The 21529-nt window shown below is 41.8% G+C and overlaps 1 protein-coding gene across 2 annotated transcripts; it reads left to right on the top strand.

Moving 5' to 3' along the window:
• The first annotated feature begins 273 nt into the window (after positions 1 to 273).
• On the top strand, positions 274 to 21291 carry slc29a4 (solute carrier family 29 member 4). 2 transcript variants are annotated; one of them, XM_034144218.1, is made up of 11 exons: positions 274 to 474; positions 3343 to 3712; positions 5765 to 5896; positions 7069 to 7182; positions 9387 to 9515; positions 10571 to 10645; positions 11296 to 11555; positions 14912 to 15032; positions 16423 to 16610; positions 20101 to 20341; positions 21136 to 21291. In XM_034144218.1, the coding sequence occupies exons 2-11, from the start codon at positions 3469 to 3471 to the stop codon at positions 21273 to 21275; spliced, it is 1644 nt and encodes a 547-aa protein (XP_034000109.1). In that variant the 5' UTR covers positions 274 to 474; positions 3343 to 3468; the 3' UTR covers positions 21276 to 21291. The 2 variants fall into 2 exon arrangements, with proteins under 2 accessions (XP_034000109.1, XP_034000108.1); XM_034144217.1 differs by having other exon boundaries at positions 11296 to 11564.
• Positions 21292 to 21529: the final 238 nt, after the last annotated feature.

The following is a 21529-nucleotide window of genomic DNA, read 5'->3' as shown; positions in this document are numbered from 1 at the left end:
TTTCCTGCCTTTTAATCCCAGGTTGATTGCATCCCACTTCCTCCGATGACTACAGAAACACTAATGATTCAAAAGCAAGATGCAAAGTGTTTTCTGAGGGGAGAAAAAGTTATTAAACATTTCGCTGGTTTCATCCTCATGTCTAATAGTGCGTTTGAAGAGACTGATTGCAAAAAATGAACCAGAGCCAGAGGAAACAACCCCCTCCTCTTCCTCCTCTTCCTCCTCTTCCTCACCCTCTCTCCTCCCCCTTCTCGCTGTCCTCATCCATCCCTCCACGCTTCCTCCTCTCTGGATGGTGCGTGAGGAGCGCTTACAGGACGGACTACACCGGGGGTTTCTGTCTGACGGATCCGGGCTGAAGAGGGACAAGCTCCGGCCGGAAGAGACCCTCGAAGATCCCGCAGCACAGACCCCGACCTGCGGCTGTGAAAAGCCGAGAGGAGAGGGCAGGAAACCGGGGAGCCACTGGAGGTAAGGGGGGGGGGGCATCAGGAACCTGTTGTTGGTGTGTTTTTATTTTCCATTTGAGTCGCGATGGGAAGCAAATACACACGGATGGAGATACAAAGCGATATTTAAACCTTGTTGGACTTGATTTGCATCTTTTTTTATGATGATTTAGTAAAAATAAGAAGCGGAATAAACTGAGAGTGGATCTGTGTGTGTGTGTGTGTGTGTGATCCACAGCTCAGACGTCGTGTTTTTACATGTAATCAATTGCAATTCATGTTGCTGTTTAGTAACGAGGAAAATAGGCAAAGATTAATTCATTTGGAGTGAGATTTAACACAAATGTAAAAATATACTATTTCCAAGCTTTTTTTGTAAAATCAAGTTTTTTTGCTCACTCTTTAAGCTCATTTTATCATTATTGGAGTAAAACAATAGAAACTGCAGCGTGACATTAGACTGCAATTTAATTATGGTCGCAGGCTGGAGCTTTTTAATGTAATGGAGGAAGGCAGAGAGCGCCTCCTCTAGTCTGGAACCGGAAATTGCAGGTGGCTCAGTATGTGAGACGTGAATTGGCATCATTATTAGATTTAAAAACACACAAGCTTTTTCTCAATATGCTTCCAGGGTTTATATCCAGGAGAGGCACACTGTGGTTCTGCATGGAAGCCATGAGTGCAAAACAATTACAGAGATGAACACCTTCTTACATCATGCTGCAGCTGGGGTTTTAAAATAGGATCTCACTAAGCAGCTCCCATGACTGTGCTGCTTTTATTTTGTAGGGCAATCTGCCTGCAGGGCATCAGAGGTGAGGCTGGATGTTGGTGACAGAGATGAATTGTGTGCAAGTGTTTGTGTAACCGTACAGGTGTGAGTGTAGAGGAGCTTTTTAGTCTGCGTGTTTGCAGATGGAGCAAAGTCAATACCCATTTCTATTGATCCACCCTGTAACAATAACAGTTCCTTGTTGACTCGAGTGAATGAAGCCCGGTTATTGAGCCATGTTTCAGCTGCTGTGATGACAGAGAAGAGGCCTGTATTGTTTTTTTGTCATTTAATATTGGGGGAAGGTGTTGGATTACTTTGCTGAATATATAAATTAAATTAAATTAAATTAATGCTCATAAAAATTATCAGAAATTATTTGGTTGATTGATTTCCCGATGTAAGTATTTCTTATTGAAGTAACTGCAATATCTTTGGGATTTGTACGATGGCCGACAGGTGCCAACGTGTTACAGCGGCCCAAAAACATTTCCATTAGTGGAAACGCGCTGTAGATTGTGACAAAACACATGCAAATGAAGAAACATCTTCACGAAGTGGATGAAACATGCGCAGGGTTTACTAAAAGCGTTGCATGCAAGAAATGCTGCAAACACAACACGCTGCAAGAAGGTTGAAATACAACGGAAACCAGGGAAACACTTGTTGACATTCACATTTGTATTTGCAGAATTTTGTATTTGCAATGTTTTGTTTACTTAGTGCTGATGTAAACGCTGCACGTTTCATCAAGTTGATGAAGATGTTTTGAGCCGTTGTAGCGCGTTGGTACCTGCTGGCCACCTGCTGGCCACCGTAGCGTTGGACAATAAAAAACAAGCAATGTAAATATGTGAATGCTTTTTAAAGGACATCTTGCAGTATTACCTAAGGTTTTATAGTTCAGAAGATTACATCGTTAATCATGAAAATAGTGTCAGATTAAGTGGCTGTATGGCATGATGATGAATGTATAGTAAACCACAGCAGCCTTTTACACTTGTAGCTAGTATTTTGTGTTACTTTACCTTGAATTGCCCAGAATGCATTAGCTGATTAAGTTGCTGTCAGCTGATTTATTTTTAAACAACTTTATGTTTCTTGTTGGAGAATATACAAGGTGTCTTCTTTATTATGGGTTTTCTGATGGGCATGATACTGTGTGTGACCTTGCAGCTGCCTCTTCGTAGATAGGAGAAGGCAGGGCATAATTCATGTTGTTGATACCAACGAGAGCACACACACTTTGTCTCCTCTCCTCTTTGAGGGGCAAAGAACAACACTGCCTTTCCAGAGATGTCCCGACGCCTTCCCGACACCTGATGACGCCAAACTAATTTACGACACTGTTTGTTACCTCCTGACTTTAGACTATATAAGCTTGATGTTACTTCCTGCTCCTTGGAGCAGCATACCTCATGTGTGTGAGTTGAACCATATCCTTTGTATGTGACTTAACTCTGCTCCTTCTTGCAAGAATAAATTAGTACCTGACTATTGATTCTCATCCCGGTGTCGAGAGATATTTTCCTAATATTTCTGTTTCTGTTTTCATATCCTGTTCAACTACAACTCTTATCAGACAAATTAAAGCATATGTTGAATATAAAATGTCAAAAAATAGTGGTTGGTTACATTTTAAGGAGGCCTAAACTGATGTTTCTTAGTATTGTTACAGTAAAAACAAACCACAATATTCATTAAAGAGCAAGTCCTCGCAACCAGGAAGCTTGAACCGGTAAGGGTCTTTGCATTTTTGTTATTTGGTCGTGAAAAACTGCGATTATTGTGGTTTTATCATCTCTTCTCTCCTATACCTTGTACAGTGATGTATATTGCAGTGCCTGTTGGTTGAATGCAGAGCTGCCTTTTGGCTCACCTTGTCTGCCACCTAGTTATGCATTCTTTGTCACTCTGTTTCTCTCATTTAATATGCCTCTCACACATCCACACACACAAACACACACGCTGCAAACTGCATTTCTTTGGAGTGTCTAACCTTGAGTCTTGTCACTTTCAGCAAGGCACTGACAGATTGTTTTCTTTATCCTATCTCTGCCTCTTCTGTCACATTTTAATTTGGTTTCTGCTTCTGTCTCCTGTTGTGTCCCCCTGCAGATCCTCCATCATCTGAAGGCCTCTCTTCCTGGGCTTGTCTTGGGGATTGTTTTTTTAAACATGCACGCTCCCAAGAGTGTGTAGAGTCAAGAGTGTGTTTTTGCGTGTGTCACTTGATTCGCAGAGATGGGCTCGGTGGGAGCTGAGCGTCGCAGGCCAACGCCGGCTCAGACGCCCGAGGAGAGGGATGTGTGGAGGGATGGAGGGAGAGCTGGGTGGAGGGAGGTAGGCAGGGAGGGGTGGAGGGAGGGGAGGGAGGGGAGGGAGAGCGGCGTGGTGCAGAGCTTCAGCTTCGACTCGTACCAGCTGGAGGAGGAGGAGATCAGTAAAGACGCCCCCGAGCGAGGAGTGCTGGCGCTGTCCGAGCCCGGTGAGGGAGAGTCTCTACTGTGTGTGTGTGTGTGTGTGTGTGTGTGTGTGTGTGTGTGTGTGTGTGTGTGTGTGTGTGTGTGTGTGTGTGTGTGTGTGTGTGTGTGTGTGTGTGTGTGTGTGTGTGTGTGTGTGTGTGTGTGTGTGTGTGTGTGTGTGTGTGTGTGTGTACTGGTTTTATAAAAAGATAGACTAAGAACAAGGAAAGAAGAAAGCAAATAGATCAATATATCACAAACAATTATATATCAAAATGAATCCAAATACTTCCCCTCCAAAACACCATATAGACAAACATATTGCAATTTCTATACAATATGCATCAAACTCAATGTATAAGAAAATGTAGGACCAAAAAACATCAAAAAGTCTTCCCTCACCCACTCCAAAAACAGCATGAATTGCAAAGTGTGTGTCTAGACAGATAGATCTATTTTGCCCCAAAAACACAAATGAAATGATCACAATTGTGTTTAAGTTGATGTCCTTACAGTAAGCATATCAGTGGAGAAAACTGTTGTGAAAAACTTCCCCTGAATACAGTTTCGTTTTGAATGTGTCCAAAAAAAGTCTCATTATGCATCATGCAAGTGGGCTTTTAATATTTAGTTAAGTATTCATTTGTGCCCTGTGCAGTCAATCAGTGGCGAGCTTGAAGATGTTTAAAGGGCCCATGTCATGGCCATTTCTACTGATCATATTTCCATTGTTGAGGTATACTAGAACAGATTTAAATTGTGCAATTTTCCAAACTCACATTGGTTTCTCATACAGCATCTCTGTATAGTATGTGTATTCACCAGGTATTCACTCTCTGTCCTAAACGGCTTGTTGGAGCTCCTGCCCCCCCCTCCCTGTGAGCGCAGTGTGCTCTGATTGGTCGGGACGTTGCGGACAGGTTTCCGGGTCGGCGATACAGCGAGAACAAGCGAAACTCATCCTGAGCACACACAAAGACTCGCAGCCGAAGTAAAAACAATAAGTGTGGCTTGATATTGAGGAAGAAAAAGGTTTATAACGCTGTGAGAATGGGTCTGCGGAGAGCATTTCTCCGCCATCCAAACCCGTCTATTACCAGCGTTCAGGGAGCTCTATGCAAGTCAATGGGGACTCCCTGCTAGTTAGCCAAGGGATCCTGGTGTGTGAGGTGCTCCGGGGATTGGTCCATTTGGGCCAATCCGGTCATTTGTTGTTGATTTGGGTGTTCACACGTCACAGAACCCAGGAAGCAAACAATGGAAAATGAGGAATCTCCAACGAGGCGTTCTGGGGCAGCATAGACAGGTCTTTTCTGTGTTAGAGTTTTACTCGCTACAGGGTGTACTTTGAGAGTTTTTGACTCTGCAGACCGTTTACATGCATAAAAACCTTCATAACACACAAGGGGACGGGTAATAACCGGAAAAGCATGACATGGGCCCTTTAAACTGATCTGTCAGTCTATGGTAAGTTCAGCTGAAGTTCCCTGATCAAGTTCCAATAGTGCTAAGTCTAGACCCTTACCCTTTATTTTTATTGTGAAGTTTGAGGTATTGACACACGCTGTTTCAAGATCTTTCACCAATTACTACTGTTGCTCTTGTATCTTCGCCTATATCTGCCTTTTGAAGTTTTCTTAAACTGTTGTTCAGCATACTGTACAATAGCAATGAAGTACAACACTTGTGCTCAGTAACATTGCATATCTACAGAAAACCTTTAAAAGACAGCTGTTGAATAAATAAAAACATGATTTTGAGCGTTTAATAGTGGGATCACGGGATTAGGATTGGACACAGTTATATAATAAACCAGCTCATCTCACTTTAACCATGGAACAGACTCAGCTGCAACACCATCTGAACCCCTTCTGATGAATCAGCTGCAGGAACAGAGTCCTCTGAATCAGCGTCTCTCTGCTACAGCTCCATTCATCCTGATTAGTGTTAATGAAGATGGAGTGTGTTTGCTTTAGACCTAATTCAGACATTTTGATCATTCCTATCCCCGCTGTTTGAGTGTGATTTCAGCCTCGTAGTGATTCTCTAACCCCTGACTCTGCTTCCCCGCTCAGACTTTGAGGAGCCGATCCCTGACGACCGTTACCATGGCATCTACTTTGCAATGCTATTGGCTGGCGTGGGTTTCCTGCTCCCGTACAACAGCTTCATCACCGACGTGGACTACCTGCACCACAAGTTTCAAGGTATTAATATGCATGAACCAAGCCATGCACCTATGGAGAGTGCAGGAATTGTACATGCACACCTGCAGAGTGCACGTATATTCATGTTGGGGGTGACAGTCGATTCAAAAATGTAAATGAATCACAACAATAATCAGGTATTAATCTTAATTAATCTCAATTTGAAATGACTGGTATTTACTTATTCTTTGGGGGTAGTTAAACAAATACATGTGTGTATTAAACTGTTAAGAGAAATCAGAGTTTTTTTAACGTTATTATAACATCTCAGCATCATTTTGATGATTTCTGAATTACTGGCATGACGTCTGACATTTTTCCGACACTTAGCTTAAGCCTCATCTTAAAGGCTGAACTAGGCTCGTCACTGTCACTCGTTTTAGGATGTTTAACTTAAGTTAATAAACAATCTCTGAATAAGTTGACCTTCTATGTCATCCACATTTCCTACAACAGATGGACTAAATACCATTAAATCACACCCAGTAACCCAAGTTATTAACGATTGAACAATTGGGCTAAATAAGCATTTGGACTCTTACAGCATCAACAAAGCCGGGAGGAAGTTGGGGTCAAACTTGGAAATGTGATAAATGAGATAAAAAGGCAAATGCAATAAGAAGGTTTGGCAACTGTGGCTGTGAGGTAGTGCGGTCGTCTTTCAATCAGAAGGTTGTTAGTTAGATTCCAGTCAATATGCAGTTAACTATCTTTGGGCAAATTACTTTTGTGTGAGTTGTGTGAATGTTAGCTTCCGCGAACAAGTGGCACATTTCTCTGTTTGAACGGTTGAATGATGTGTTGTAACTGTAAAGCCCTTTGAGGGGTCGTAAGGACTGGTTAAAGGCTATACGTATCAATACAGTCCATTTACCAATTAGTGTTCCATTTTTGTACTTCACTTTATGTCTTTGATGAACAAAGACCATGCATAAAATACATTAATCTCAAAGACAGAACAGATGTACTCTAGATTTTTGCCTCGTAGATAACTTACAGTCCTAACTCCTATCAAACTCGTGTGTGTGTGTGTGTGTGTGTGTGTGTGTGTGTGTGTGTGTGTGTGTGTGTGTGTGTGTGTGTGTGTGTGTGTGTGTGTGTGTGTGTGTGTGTGTGTGTGTGTGTGTGTGTGTGTGTGTGTGTGTGTGTGTGTGTGTGTGTGTGTGTTTCAGGGACGTCCATCGTGTTCGACCTGAGTCTGACGTACATCCTGGTGGCTCTGATGGCCGTCATCCTGAACAACGTGCTGGTGGAGCGGCTCAGTCTGCACACCAGGATCACTGTGGGTGAGTCAGGAACACACTTTAATCAGGAAGAAGTTCTCATTATGGAAACTTCTGCTGTCATTTATTAATGACCCTCTGGGAAGCAAGACGCTTATCAGAGCAGAATACACAGAGCAAAAAACTGTGAGTACGGTATAAAAGATCGAGAAACAAACGTCTTATTTTCTCTGTTTTATTCATAAAATGTTTCAAACAAGCTTTGACAGTGTTTTCACAAGGGGCTGTGTTTAAAAATCTTGCTGTCAGTTTTCAAAACACTCTTAAAGCAAACTTACTGTGCTATTTAAGTAAACCTTTCAGACTTCAATGCCACTTTGGAGAACATAATAAATTAAGAGGCAAGCACACAAGATTAAAATATGTACACATACATAGTAAGAAAATAATATGTAAATAAATAGCAGCATTATGACGTACGTTAATATATAAAGTAAGCAACATAACAGAGATACCTTGGCCCAAGCTAGACCATTTAAAGGGGTCCTATTCTTTACAGGGTTTTCCATTTCCTGTAGTGTGTTGTATAGATTTGTGTGCATGTTAATGGTGTGCAAAGGCTAAAATCCCAAAGTTCCCTCCAGAGGGAGTTTCTCTTCCCCCCCCCCCCTGCCTGAAACGCCTCAATTTGACTCCTTTGTTTACATCCTGAACTTAGTGACATCATTATGTAACACTCACGCTTGTATTGGCTAGCGCTCCCACACATTGTATGTGAGGGTAAGGGGCGGGACATCTCTAAGCGGTTGACCAATCACAAGAGAGCCGGCCAGCTAATCAATCAGAGCAGACTGGGCTCTGGTTTCAGACGGAGGGTGAAAAGAGGTGCTGCAGCACAGGAAGTATGAGAAAAATAAAGAGCTTTTTGAACATTAAAGCATGGAGACACGTCCCAGTAGAGACACTACATACTGATATACACCTGAACATCAGCAGGAGAGGACTCTTTAAAGTAGAGACACTACATACTGATATACACCTGAACATCAGCAGGAGAGGACTCTTTAAAGTAGAGACACTACATACTGATATACACCTGAACATCAGCAGGAGAGGACTCTTTAAAGTAGAGACACTACATACTGATATACACCTGAACATCAGCAGGAGAGGACTCTTTAAAGTAGAGACACTACATACTGATATACACCTGAACATTAGCAGGAGAGGACTCTTTAAAGTAGAGACACTACATACTGATATACACCTGAACATCAGCAGGAGAGGACTCTTTAAAGTAGAGACACTACATACTGATATACACCTGAACATCAGCAGGAGAGGACTCTTTAAAGTAGAGACACTACATACTGATATACACCTGAACATCAGCAGGAGAGGACTCTTAAAAGTAGAGACACTACATACTGATATACACCTGAACATCAGCAGGAGAGGACTCTTTAAAGTAGAGACACTACATACTGATATACACCTGAACATCAGCAGGAGAGGACTCTTTAAAGTAGAGACACTACATACTAATATACACCTGAACATCAGCAGGAGAGGACTCTTTAAAGTAGAGACACTACATACTGATATGAACCTGAAAATGACCCTAATAGGGCCCCTTTAAAGTAATCCTGCTGACAAACAAACCAAAACCCCATATTTAAAACACAACCTCTTAAAATGCAGGCAGATTATGCTTCAGGTTTCTTAAAGACTAAGCATAACACTGGAGAAATTCAAATTTGTCTCTAAATTATTCAATACAAATCTGTTTTATAATGCTACTACACGCCTTTGCTAATATTAAGCTGTTCAGTCTTCCGATATGAAGAAAAAAGAAACTCTTTAAAAATGTATGTCCCCCCTAGGAGGTTTTACCATCACCACCTCCACATCCCTCTGCAGCCTAAAATAGCTCCGCTTGCATCCTGGAGGAAATGTCTTTTGAAGTGTGTTGTCTGCTGGAGAGTCTCTGGAGCTCAGAGACTCCCGTCGGACGTCAGATGGAAACGATACGGCTGTCAAATATGTGCTAAATCATGCGATCCTAACATGACCTGGTCTCCTCCTCACTGTCTGTCTGTGTGTGTGTGTGTGTGTGTGTGTGTGTGTGTGTGTGTGTGTGTGTGTGTGTGTGTGTGTGTGTGTGGTGTGTGTGTGTGTGTGTGTGTGTGTGTGTGTGTGTGTGTGTGTGTGTGTGTGTGGTGTGTGTGTGTGTGTGTGTGTGTGTGTGTGTGTGTGTGTGTCTGCAGGTTACATCCTGGCTCTCGGGCCGCTGCTCTTTGTCAGCGTGTTTGATGTGTGGCTGGCCAAGTTCACCACAGGACAGGCTTACGTCGTCAACCTGGTGTCAGTGGGAGTGGTGGCCTTCGGATGTACAGGTACTAATAATAATAATAATAATAATAATAATAATAATAATAATAAAAATGCTTTTTCTACCTCCATATCTACCTCCCATATTTCCCAACACGATTCAAGATTCAAGATTCAAAGGTTTTAATGTCATAAGCTACAGTGTAGAAATGGCAATGAAAATCATATAGAGAGGCGAAGTCCCTCCCTTTCCAGGGGAGCTCCATGGGACCTTATTTCGGAAAAATTATGTATTGAAGTCAAAGGCGAGAGAAAGATTATCTTTCGATCCCGTTTGAATTGTGCCACGAAGTCAAAAAAATAAAAATGTGTCATAAAACTGTGAAGTAACACTTTTTTTGTGTGAAACCGCTCAATGAACTACATCTCCCGTCTCGCACCACACACCAAGACGGCCGTCACGTTGACACATTTCACTTCTTTCTTTCAGAATGAGGCGAAAAGTATTAAAAGAGGTAAAAATCACTTCAAGTCTGGGCATGTTGAGAGCTGTACATACACACAAGGGGAGTTAGTCTGTTCGTAAGAGCCAGCATGCGGGACCGGGATTCTGGGATTTGTAGTCTTTCTAGTTGCGTATTTTTCATAGTCTTATATTTCAACAGTTTTATGACAAACTGTGACTTTTTTGACATGGAAATTATTCTTTAAGATTGACAAACATCATGTGTGTAATTCGTGGCACAATTCAAACGGGATCGAAAGATACGTTTTCTCTCCCCATTGACTTCAATACATCATGTTTCTCTATGACCCCTGTTACATGGGGAGGCTCTAACGAACATGATAATCTGGCCATCGTTTCTATACCCACTGAAGAGAGTAATGCAACATTTTGGTGCTCTTAGTGCTGAGCTGTCAGATACTCAGTGGAGTCTGCAGTCTACTGTTTTCACACTGATTCTCGCAGTGACTCAGCCTCCAGCCAGCAGCAGTAACAGGTTCATTAGCCGAGGCCAGAGAGTCTCCTCCCCAGTGTGTGAGGTCCAGGAGTCGTGTTAATAAATAGTATTGTTAAAGTGTTTAACTGTTTGAAAAAGACTTCGTCTTCCCTCCTCAGTGCAGCAGTCCAGTTTCTATGGTTACATGGGGATGCTGCCCAAGAGGTACACACAGGGGGTGATGACCGGAGAGAGTAAGTACACTCACACTGACTCATTAATGTGCACGATGCAATATGATGATACTTTACTCTCAGATAAGGTCTTTAATTGGTCTTGCATCACAGCAGCTTCCATTCCACATCTAAAAAGACAAATATTACGACAAAAAACAAGAAAAAACAGACATTTAAAGAGGCCCTATTAAGCTTTTTGGGGGTTTTCCTCTTCCTGTGGTGCATGAGTCAATCCTAAGATTAAATGCAGAGTTAAATCCCAGTTCAAATGTACGTTAAAGGGTCTTGAACATATTGTCTTCAGTGATTGTTATGTTATGTCAAATATCTGTTTTCTTGCTTCTTGTCTTTGTTGATGTTGCAAATGGAGCTGCTGCGATGCAAGAAAAAAATTACAGATGTGTTCTGATGATAAAGTATTTTCGTATCGTAGCATATCGTATCGTATCTCATCTTGTACTATCATATGATATAGTCTCGTAATGTATCGTTTAATATTATGTTGTTCTTTCACATCGTGTAGTATCATATTGTTTTGTATCATTTGTTATCGTTTTGTATAATTTACAGTAGAAGAAGCAAACATGATGTTTAGCACAGCAGTGAGTAGGTTCATCTGAACAGGTGAGTTTTGAGGCTCTCTTTCACTTCCTGCTCCTCTCCTCCAGGCACAGCAGGCGTGATCATCTCTCTGTCACGCATCTTCACCAAGCTGCTGATCCCGGACGAGAGGAGGAACACGCTCATCTTCTTCCTGGTGTCCATCAGTATGGAGATGCTCTGCTTCCTGCTCCACTTGCTGGTGCGCCGCACTCAGTTCGTCCGTTACTACACCAGCCACGCCCAAGGAAAAGGAGCGGGGAAACTTCCCGACGCACGAGACAACAGCACCGGATACAGAGTGCACCACGACGTCACCGCAGAGGAAGTAAGATTTGTAAGTTTGTGGAGAGTTAATCGACTATACTGGTTGTATAAGTGTCTAGGATAGTCTTTGCTAGTGGCTTTATGAATGGCAATGTTATTCAATTGTTCCGCTGAATATCTCAACAGTTGTTTTATGGATTGCCTTTTAATTGGGTAGAGCAGCGGTACCCAACCTTTTTCAACTCAGGGCCCACTTAAGAATCTAAAAAAAATGTGCGGCCCACGTTCAACCATAAACAATACGGAGGCTAAATAAAGTTTGGATTGGTCCATTCAGAACATGTGACATCCAGTAGTACAGACCGTTGTCAAGGACTGTACTGACCGTTGCTAAGGAGGATCAAGAAAGAGAAAATAAAATCTTAATAATTAAATGTTTCCACACAAATCATAATGTTTTGCAAATGATTTTGCGGCCCACTTGCAATGCATTCGGGCCGCGGCCCACAGGTTAGGAACCGCTGGGGTAGAGGCATTCATGGTCCTCTGAGGATGAATCCTACAATGCCGTGTTAGAGTCAATCTTTATGGAGCCGTGTACAGAGGGGTCGGTTATTCCCAGAAATGTAGGAGAATAGAAATGAGAAAAGTATTGGATGGTGATGATGTTGGTTGATTATTCTGCTAATATCTCAACCACTATTGGATGCTTTTACATTTCGTAGAGGCATTCATGATCCTCTGAGGATGAATCCTACGATGGCATATCAGGGTCAATGTAGGTACAAAAATAAATAATGTATGGAGGGAGGAGATTCTTTTTTAAATGTAGTAGCCATTTTGGTACAACACTATGGAACATCCAACACTGTATGTTATTTAATAAAAAAAGCCCAATTCAAAACGATGTCTCTTCCAAGACCAGATGCTGATGATAATATGTTGATTCTGAGCTTTAAAGGGGACCTATCATGCAAAATGCACTTTTGTACGTCTTTTATACATGAATATGTGTCCCCGGTGTTCCAGGGAACTCACCAAGTGTCAGAAAACACAACCCTCTCTATTTTCCTCCATACCCAAATCTCTAAAAAAGGGGCTGCAACAGATCTGATAAAAACTGATCCAGATTTGAACACTGTCCTGACGTCAGGACAGTGGCGCTACGGCTATTGGGCCAACTCCACCAATCAGGAGGAGACAGCCACGGACATTGCCGTTCGAAAGCGCTGGAGACGCTGTAGTACATATGCCAGGCCTGTAGATGGTGCTGTTCTCACAGAATCAGCCCTTGCTAAAACAGGGGTAAAAAAATGTCAAATTGAGCAAAATGAGGCATGGCTAAAATGCATGATCTGTTTGGTATTTTGAAAAAAAAAAAGTATAAATATGCCTTATAGGTATGGTCCTATACTATATTATTCAAATATAGCATGATAGGTCCACTTTAAATCACATGTGTTTTCTAAATGTTAAATCTGATTGCAAAGTATAATTTAATTAGGTCTTCCACTGCAGCCACGATACACGATCCAACCTTGCAAAGTGAAGCCAGGTCGTTCCTTGACAATAAAAGAACACCATCTTTCGACATTGTTTACTATATATATTCAGGATTCTTTTTTTTTCAAATTGACAATTTTTTTAATTATAAATGGACCATCTTAATCTTGTAGATTCTGAGTTTTTACTCTGATTATTCCCCTACTCCCCTCACTTCTTTGAGCTGCAACCTCTTAACACTGGACGAGCTACTCTCATTAAAGCTTCTCCCTCATTCATTAATCCCGTTATTAATGATTCCACCACAGACTGTTTCTTCAGGAAGGGGAAATGTCAGCCGTTTAAACTGAGCTGTCAAGCATCGCCCACTTCATGTCGAAGTCTGTGAGGAGCGTATCCTCTTCAGGGATCGAGGGCTGTGCAGAATCATTTATTTAAGCTACAGGCTGCTTTTTGGACGCCAAAATAAATAAGATAAAGACACATGAGGAAGAGGAGGAGGCTCCTGCAAACAGACAGAAAATGAGAGTCACGACTCTGAGAGGAAACAAGGTTGGGAGAAAACTGTTGAGGCGAGGAGGTGAGACAGAGACATGACAGAAGAGGAGGTGGAGACACTTTGTATTCCTGCTTGAAGCATCACTTGTAGCCTGAAGACATGGAGTGTGTGTGTGTGTGTGTGTGTGTGTGTGTGTGTGTGTGTGTGTGTGTGTGTGTGTGTGTGTGTGTGTGTGTGTGTGTGTGTGTGTGTGTGTGTGTGTGTGTGTGTGTGTGTGTGTGTGTGTGTGTGTGTCTGGAGGATGATTCAGGCAGCTCTTTGTTCTGGTTGCCGGGGGAAACCGTGGTTCTTTGCTGAGGGATAATCAAGAAGAGTGGTGCCTTCTGGCCCTGCAAGTCCCCTCTAATCAACTAATGGATCGCTGTGTGTGTGTGTGTGTGTGTGTGTGTGTGTGTGTGTGTGTGTGTGTGTGTGTGTGTGTGTGTGTGTGTGTGTGTGTGTGTGTGTGTGTGCACGTGTAATTGCCTGTGCACACCTGTGTGTCTCTGTGTGATGTGCATATGAAGAAGTGTGTGTTATGAAAGCAGGAAAAAAAAATTGCTTTTCTATGCCTGTGTGTGGTGTGTGTGTGTGTGTGTGTGTGTGTGTGTGTGTGTGTGTGTGTGTGTGTGTGTGTGTGTGTGTGTGTGTGTGTGTGTCTCTGTGTGTGTGTGTGTGTGTGTGTGTGTGTGTGTGTGTTTGTGTGTGTGTGTGTGTGTGTGTGTGTGTGTGTGTGTGTGTGTGTGTGTGTGTGTGTGTGTGTGTGTGTGTGTGTGTGTCCAACATCATTACGTCAACCTACAGCCACTCCCAGTGATGGTCTCTCCCCCATAAACAAAAACAGCTGATGTCATGCAGCCAGGAAGCCATTCTTAGTGAAAAAAGATACATTTCACTGTAAGAGAATTGTGTTTTTTACTGTGTGACGGCTACATCTAGTGTTGCCCTAATGAACTGGTAATGTACTTCAAAAAGCCTTGAAATGATGTTCAGGAAATGCAAAGTGAAGGCATGTGGTTTATTGACAAAAGAACCACATCACTATTCTTCCACATGTCTTTTTATAATCTCAGAAGATTTTCTTTCTCTTGAATGTAATTATATATAATAATAATAATTATAATATTACCGCCTTCCCACTCATTAAATATTCCTTTACATTTCAATAAGTCATAATGTAACACGTGAGTCGTGACGTTGTTCTCATGAAGTAATCGAAATACTGACATTACTTATTATAACGGCACCTAGAAATCTGTAACCTAAACCATTTCAAAACACAAAGTAATATCGATGACTGGACTCAAAGGTTTTCTCTGCCTGTTTGTTTGATTTAAAAACAATTGAGTAATCCCTCTGTATGTCTCTCTCTTCAGGGAAATGGAGCCACAGCGCCGACCTCTGCAGAGGAAGTCGTCGAGGACTTTGAGGGCGGGACGTATGTTCGATTCGACGCCCCGAAAGCAAAGATAAGGAGGAGCTGGCCCAGGGTCCGAGGTACCCTGTCTTTTAATACTCATTTCAAGGATTCAAGGCTTTTATTGTCATTTGTACATAGAGTGTAGTTATGTCAATGACATTCTTAGGTCACAGGCTCCTCCAACAGAGCAACAACAATAACACAGATAATAGTGCAAGTAAATAAAATAGAATATAATAGAATTTCATTTCTAAATAGAATGGGCATCAGGCATCTAACCAAAAACACATTTAAAAGGTTGACTTTGAGATGAGGGAGCCAGGAAGTGTTAAAAAGGCTAACTCATTTCCGGGTTAAGGACTCATTCCTGCACCACTTTAAAACCCTAGTACTCCAACAGATGGAAGTGGAATTTAAATGCATGCCCTGGGCCGAGGACTCCTTGTGAATCTGCACCGGCTCAAGTGATAGCTTCAGGGTTTTAAGGTCACCTATTGTGCTAAATCCACTTCTTCATGTCTCTTCTACATCAACATGTGTCCCCTCTTCTTCATGTCTCTTCTACATCAACATGTGTCCCCTCTTCTTCATGTCTCTTCTACATCAACATGTGTCCCCTCTTCTTCATGTCTCCTCTACATCAACATGTGTCCCCTCTTCTTCATGTCTCTTCTACATCAACATGTGTCCCCTCTTCTTCATGTCTCTTCTACATCAACATGTGTCCCCTCTTCTTCATGTCTCTTCTACATCAACATGTGTCCCCTCTTCTTCATGTCTCTTCTACATCAACATGTGTCCCCTCTTCTTCATGTCTCTTCTACATCAACATGTGTCCCCTCTTCTTCATGTCTCTTCTACATCAACATGTGTCCCCTCTTCTTCATGTCTCTTCTACATCAACATGTGTCCCCTCTTCTTCATGTCTCTTCTACATCAACATGTGTCCCCTCTTCTTCATGTCTCTTCTACATCAACATGTGTCCCCTCTGTGTAAAGAGACTCTGGAAGTTTCAGGAACAAAGATTCTCTCACTTTTTGTCCTGAGCCATTTAAATAAAAACCTGTCTGAAAATGAGTTGATCAGATTTTGGCCACTTTATGATGTCATAACGATTTCTTGGCTTGTGTAACCATTAGCCAATCACCAACCACCGTATCACCTGAATCTCCTCCTAGAGCACCACTGTGTTCTTTTTAACCAAATATCTCTCAGAGGGGCGTGGGGAGTGGCTCCTTATTTTCATCTAAAGTAACACACAGAGAATCAGCACTTTTGAAACAGGGCTGAAACAGAGGGGATTATGGGATGCTGCAAATATCTGTTTGGTGTTTGGAGCCAAACACTTCAGAGACATGTTTTGTATATATCTGAGAGCTATAATATATTGATGAAAAACAGTATAATAGGGGACCTTTAAATGAGAGCTTCAGGGTTTTCAAATAGTGTGTGTGTTCTCTCTCCAGACATGATCCTGCATCGTTACGTGGTCTCCCGGGTGATCTGGGCCTACATGCTGAGCATCGCGGTGACCTACAGCATCACTCTGTGTCTGTTCCCCGGCCTCGAGTCCGAGATCAGAAACCACACGTTAGGAGAGTGGTTCCCCATCCTCATCATGGCCACCTTCAACATGTCCGACTTCGTGGGCAAGGTGAGAGGAACCTTTTATGAAGTAAAGAAAGATCCAAGATTCAAAGGTTTTATTGTCATATGCACAAAGCTACAGTGTAGAAATGGCAATGAAATTCTTCTGACCCGAGCTCCTCCAACAATGCAAAATATATTTTTTATAAGTTTTTCCTTGTACGATGTGAGGGTCTAAGGACAGAGGGTGTCGTTTTTCTCATACTGATATTCTGAACAAACTGTGCTGTTGTATTTGCTGTAAAGTGTCTTTACTATAGGGTATTTTTATTATATGTACAGCACTTTGGCTCGACCAAAAATTGTTTAAAAATGTGCAAGATAAATAAAACTTGATTTGATTTGATTTGATTTGATAATAAAATATAAAATAAAAAGTAGTGCAAAAAGTCTATATATACATTTCAATAGAATATGGTACGATATGTACAAGAACAGAATATGAAATGAAATAATGTAAATTAAGACAAAATTAAATACGGTTTATTGCGGAAAGATGCCCTGAATAAAAAAAAATTGTACAAATGTCCCGTGTAAAGGAGACGGGGTCTCCAGGACATTGGGTTTAGAGATGGCACGGTGTGGATGGGTGTGTCCCAGTAAAAGAACACGGAGAACAGACTTTCCCAGTTTAGATCTTTAATTATACTTGTTCTTGCTGTTAGCCATGTGTGCGTGTGGTCTGTAACAATAGTACAAACAAGGAATGGCATTAATAATTATCACAATTATCTATAATAAACAATTATAGAATCAATACAATTGAATTACACAAGCGAGTGAAATACACAAATACAAAGAAGTTAGCAACTAAGCTACCACTAGCATCCAGCACCGCTAACAAACTAGAGACATTACTGCCTACTAAGCAGTGGCGAGCCGTGACTTTTATACCTAGGCCCTCTGTAAGAGTTATTACGTCTCAGCGTATACTTCAGCGGAATATCAAAACAACGGCCCGGGGTGCAAAACGCATCAATGACAGCAAAACAACACCATTTATATAAACACCTATCATGACAGGGCACCCACAGCCAAGTAACAATTACACGCACGGTGGCCCACATTGAAAATGACTCAGGCCTACCTTTGATGATCAAATCACTTAAACACAAAGTCCAACCTCCTGTCCTTTTGGATGAAGCACTTGATGGCGGGTCATGCAGCTGATCCTTTGCCACTCCAGTTTATCATTGTAACTCAATCTTGAAAATGACTCGGTTAATAATTTCGCAACGATGGCATCACTATCACTGACATGAGCCATCATGAACGAACTTATGCTAATCATAAATCTATCGATCATAAATCTATCGATTAGATTTATGATTAGAAAATTATAAAAGTAGGGTAGACATGTGGATATTATCCGGCTGAGCAAAACGTGCATTTATCTAACAGGTTCGTTTTTCACAGACCTTATTTCGAGCTATTTTCCAAAATCCTATGGAGAAATCCCATTGCTTTGTGTCGAGGGAACCCATGCAGCTTACTTCCGGGTTTTAGGACGCGTCACTGCACCACTTGCATAAACTTCACAGCGGGCGGAACTTGTCATGAAGTCCGCGAAAATAAAGCCCACCCATTTAGAGGGAAGATATGATTGGTCAATTGTACTGTCATTTGACACTACTCTCTCGTTGAGTTACCCTAGCGGGCCCTCTGTGAATTTACAGCAGGACCACCAATCAGCTCCTGTCTTCACAGTAACTCGCAGAGATGAGCTTCTTTCATTTAACCCTTCACATTCCAACAGAAACTGAACAGGCAGATTCGAAGGATTTATTTATTTGGAAATGTTATTTTAAATACAATTAAATCAAGTTATTTTGGTAAAACTAATGAAAAATATATAATTTTTAAATGACGTCATGCTCAATTCACCGGGAGCTTTAAAGGAAAGACACTTATAACCAGGGGTGCACACAACTTTCTCAGTGAGGTACTCAGATGAGTACCTGGAGTCAGTGTTTGGTACTCCAACTTCTGGCTCCCCTCAAAGTTCCCATGAAGCCCTCTGTATCGCGAATGTCAACGGGGGGGGGTGGTAGTGGAGTACAGAGCTTCGTGACCACAGAGCGTGTGAACGTTGTGATCAGCTGTTTTAGCGCAGTGCTGCTGTACAGACCGACGTTAACAGCAGCCCTGTCTGTGCACACGGAGACCGACTCTGTCGTCCGGTGATCTAACCGCCTTCTGGAAAAGCTTCACAAGTACGTCGGTACGCAAATGCGCTTTGTGACACAAGTGACGGTACGCATTTCAGATTGTTGCCGCGCATGCGTACCTGCGTACCAGTTATGTGCACCCCTGCTTATAACATAACATCAACAAACAAACTTATGATATAAATGTGTGGGCTTTCTAACATCCCGGCCATTTGTTAGATAATACAAATGAACCTGAACTTTAAGAAAATGGCGTTAACTCAAGCTACTTTCTTCCTTTCAATGTCAGATTATACCTTAAGGGCACCAGATAAGCTTTCTTTTATTCACATAAAGCCTTTGAGCAAAGTGTAATGATCCAAAAATATATCCCAGGTTTAATAAAATGGGGCAACTCCTTTAAGATTTCCACAAGGTCGGCTGTGGTGTTAGACTCCTCCTGCCTCTGTAGAGCCGAGATGCTCAATTAAATCTCCCAAGAGCTACGATGTGAATATAAGAAAACATGAAGACAAGGTCATAGTGAGAAATGATGAATGCTTGTGTCCCTGTTGATCAAGTGTATTTTGTATTCAAAGGCAAATGTCCTCGTGGGATCGGAGGTGGATGTCCTGTTCACTTTTTAAGAACTCTTTATAGATTTTCACTTTGGTACATTGAGTGCAAATAGTACTGTTACATTTAGTCAGTAAACTGTGTGTTGTGATGGGGATTATTTAAGCTTCACTTTACTTTACTAATATTTAATTATTATAAATCAAATCTAGTTGGAATGGTTTGTGTATGACTGATTGATTTTAGTGTTTGCTGGAGGTCCATTGTTTACAGAAGAGGATTAGGGCCACATGAGACATTTTCCGGGATGTAACCAAAAGTAAAACGGAAATTCAGTTCTGACTTTTATAGAATTCTGAAAAAAATAATTCTGATTTTCTTATTTGAAAATCTCAGCAAAAATCTCTCATCGAAAAAATTCAGAACTCAGATTTTTGTTTTTGTTTTGGTCAAATCACCCAAAAATGTTCCCAGGTTGCCCTTATCCTCTTCCATAGTTGTTCATGTTAAATGATACATTATTAACCTAATCTTTAAAAAAAGTATTGAGATTAAGAAAAACTTGTCTTGCTAACATTTACTCAGCACATTCGTTCAATGCTACCTTTTTTCCACCAAATTCTGGTATACTTCACACATTTCTTTTCAGAGCAATTCGTCATATTCTTGTTGAACTTTTTATTTTTGTATATATATTCTTTTTTTGTAAACTACAAACAAAAAGCGTAAGACCTCTCATCCCTAAAACACACCTCTTTCTCTCTCTCTGCTCAGATCCTGGCAGCGCTGCCCTATGATTGGTCCGGAGGCCGCCTGCTCTTCTGCTGCAGTCTGAGGGTGGTCTTCATCCCCCTCTTCGTCATGTGTGTTTACCCGGCCAGCGCTCCCACCCTGTCTCACCCCGCCTGGCCCTGCATCTTCTCCCTCCTCATGGGAGTCACCAACGGATACTTCGGGTCCGTGCCGATGATCCAGGCCGCGGGGAGAGTGCCGCCCGAACAGAGAGAGCTGGCAGGTGAGTCACTAATAATAATAATAATAATAATAACTCATTCTATTTAGAGACGCCTTTCAAAAGACACCATCTAGTTCCATTATCCTGGAGGGAAGGCAGACATCGCCAACAATCTGTAAGTCACACCAAAACAAAACAGATTCAGTGGTTGAAAAATACTTTCCCTCAAGTACTGAACATTTTAGAAGTAATTGTGCTCTACTTGAATGCCAGACTTGTAACTGAGTGTTTCTACACTATACAGTTGTTACTTAAAGGTGGGGTAGGTAATTCACTTCAGAAACACTTTTTGTTATATTCCATGGAATGCTCTTAACATCCCGATAGCAATGAATATCTTAAATGCTTTGACAATAAATACATAAAGAAATGCATCTGTGGAAGCCGTAGTACTGTAAAAAGCACGACCAATCATCTGAGCACGACCAATCATCTGAGCCGGCCCGGCATGGATGGCCTACCTGCCTGTCAGCCTTCCATCTGTGCACAAACTTATCTCGTGCCCTCATTGGTCATGTGCGCGTTCGTGTGTGTTGGAGGAGGGGCTCTGTAAGGAAGTCTGAAGGAAGGGGCAGATTTTTTCTGGTTGTGTACTTTCAAATTCTAGCGCACTCGAGCTGGTTTAGCCATTCTTACCTACCCTACCTTTAAGTGAGTACTTCTTCCACTGCTGACTATTGATAAATAGCACTATAAGAAAGAGAAAAAGTTTGAATTTTTAAGTAGCATTCTCTCCGGATAAGCAGGTTATGTATTCTCTTTGTCTATCACTTCTCTTCTCTGTTTCTCTGCAGGAAACACCATGACGGTCTCCTACATGTCGGGTTTGATGTTGGGCTCCGTCGTGGCGTACGCTGCTTACAGCTTCGCCGCTCCAGCATCAGCACCACCTTTCTCCACACTCAGCATACATGCCAATGCTACCGGGTACTGAATGTCTACACACAATTAAAAAAAAAACACACACACATACCTGCAGCCATTTACACACACACATAACATCCAGAAGAAGCAGACTGGTGGACTTGAGCTGCAGAAAAGGAGAAGAAAAAACTCTAAAGTTCATGTGTATACTCTGAGATTGATTCTCTTTGTCCAGATCATTCTTCGATTTGGCTTTCTGGATAAATAAGTGGAAGAAAAGATGAAGAATATTATGTAAAACAGTGAAAACGTAGCACTCTGTTG

Source organism: Trematomus bernacchii, unplaced genomic scaffold (genome assembly GCF_902827165.1).
Source record: "Trematomus bernacchii unplaced genomic scaffold, fTreBer1.1, whole genome shotgun sequence".
NCBI lineage: Eukaryota > Metazoa > Chordata > Actinopteri > Perciformes > Nototheniidae > Trematomus > Trematomus bernacchii.
This window is presented reverse-complemented; position numbering and strand designations above follow the sequence as displayed.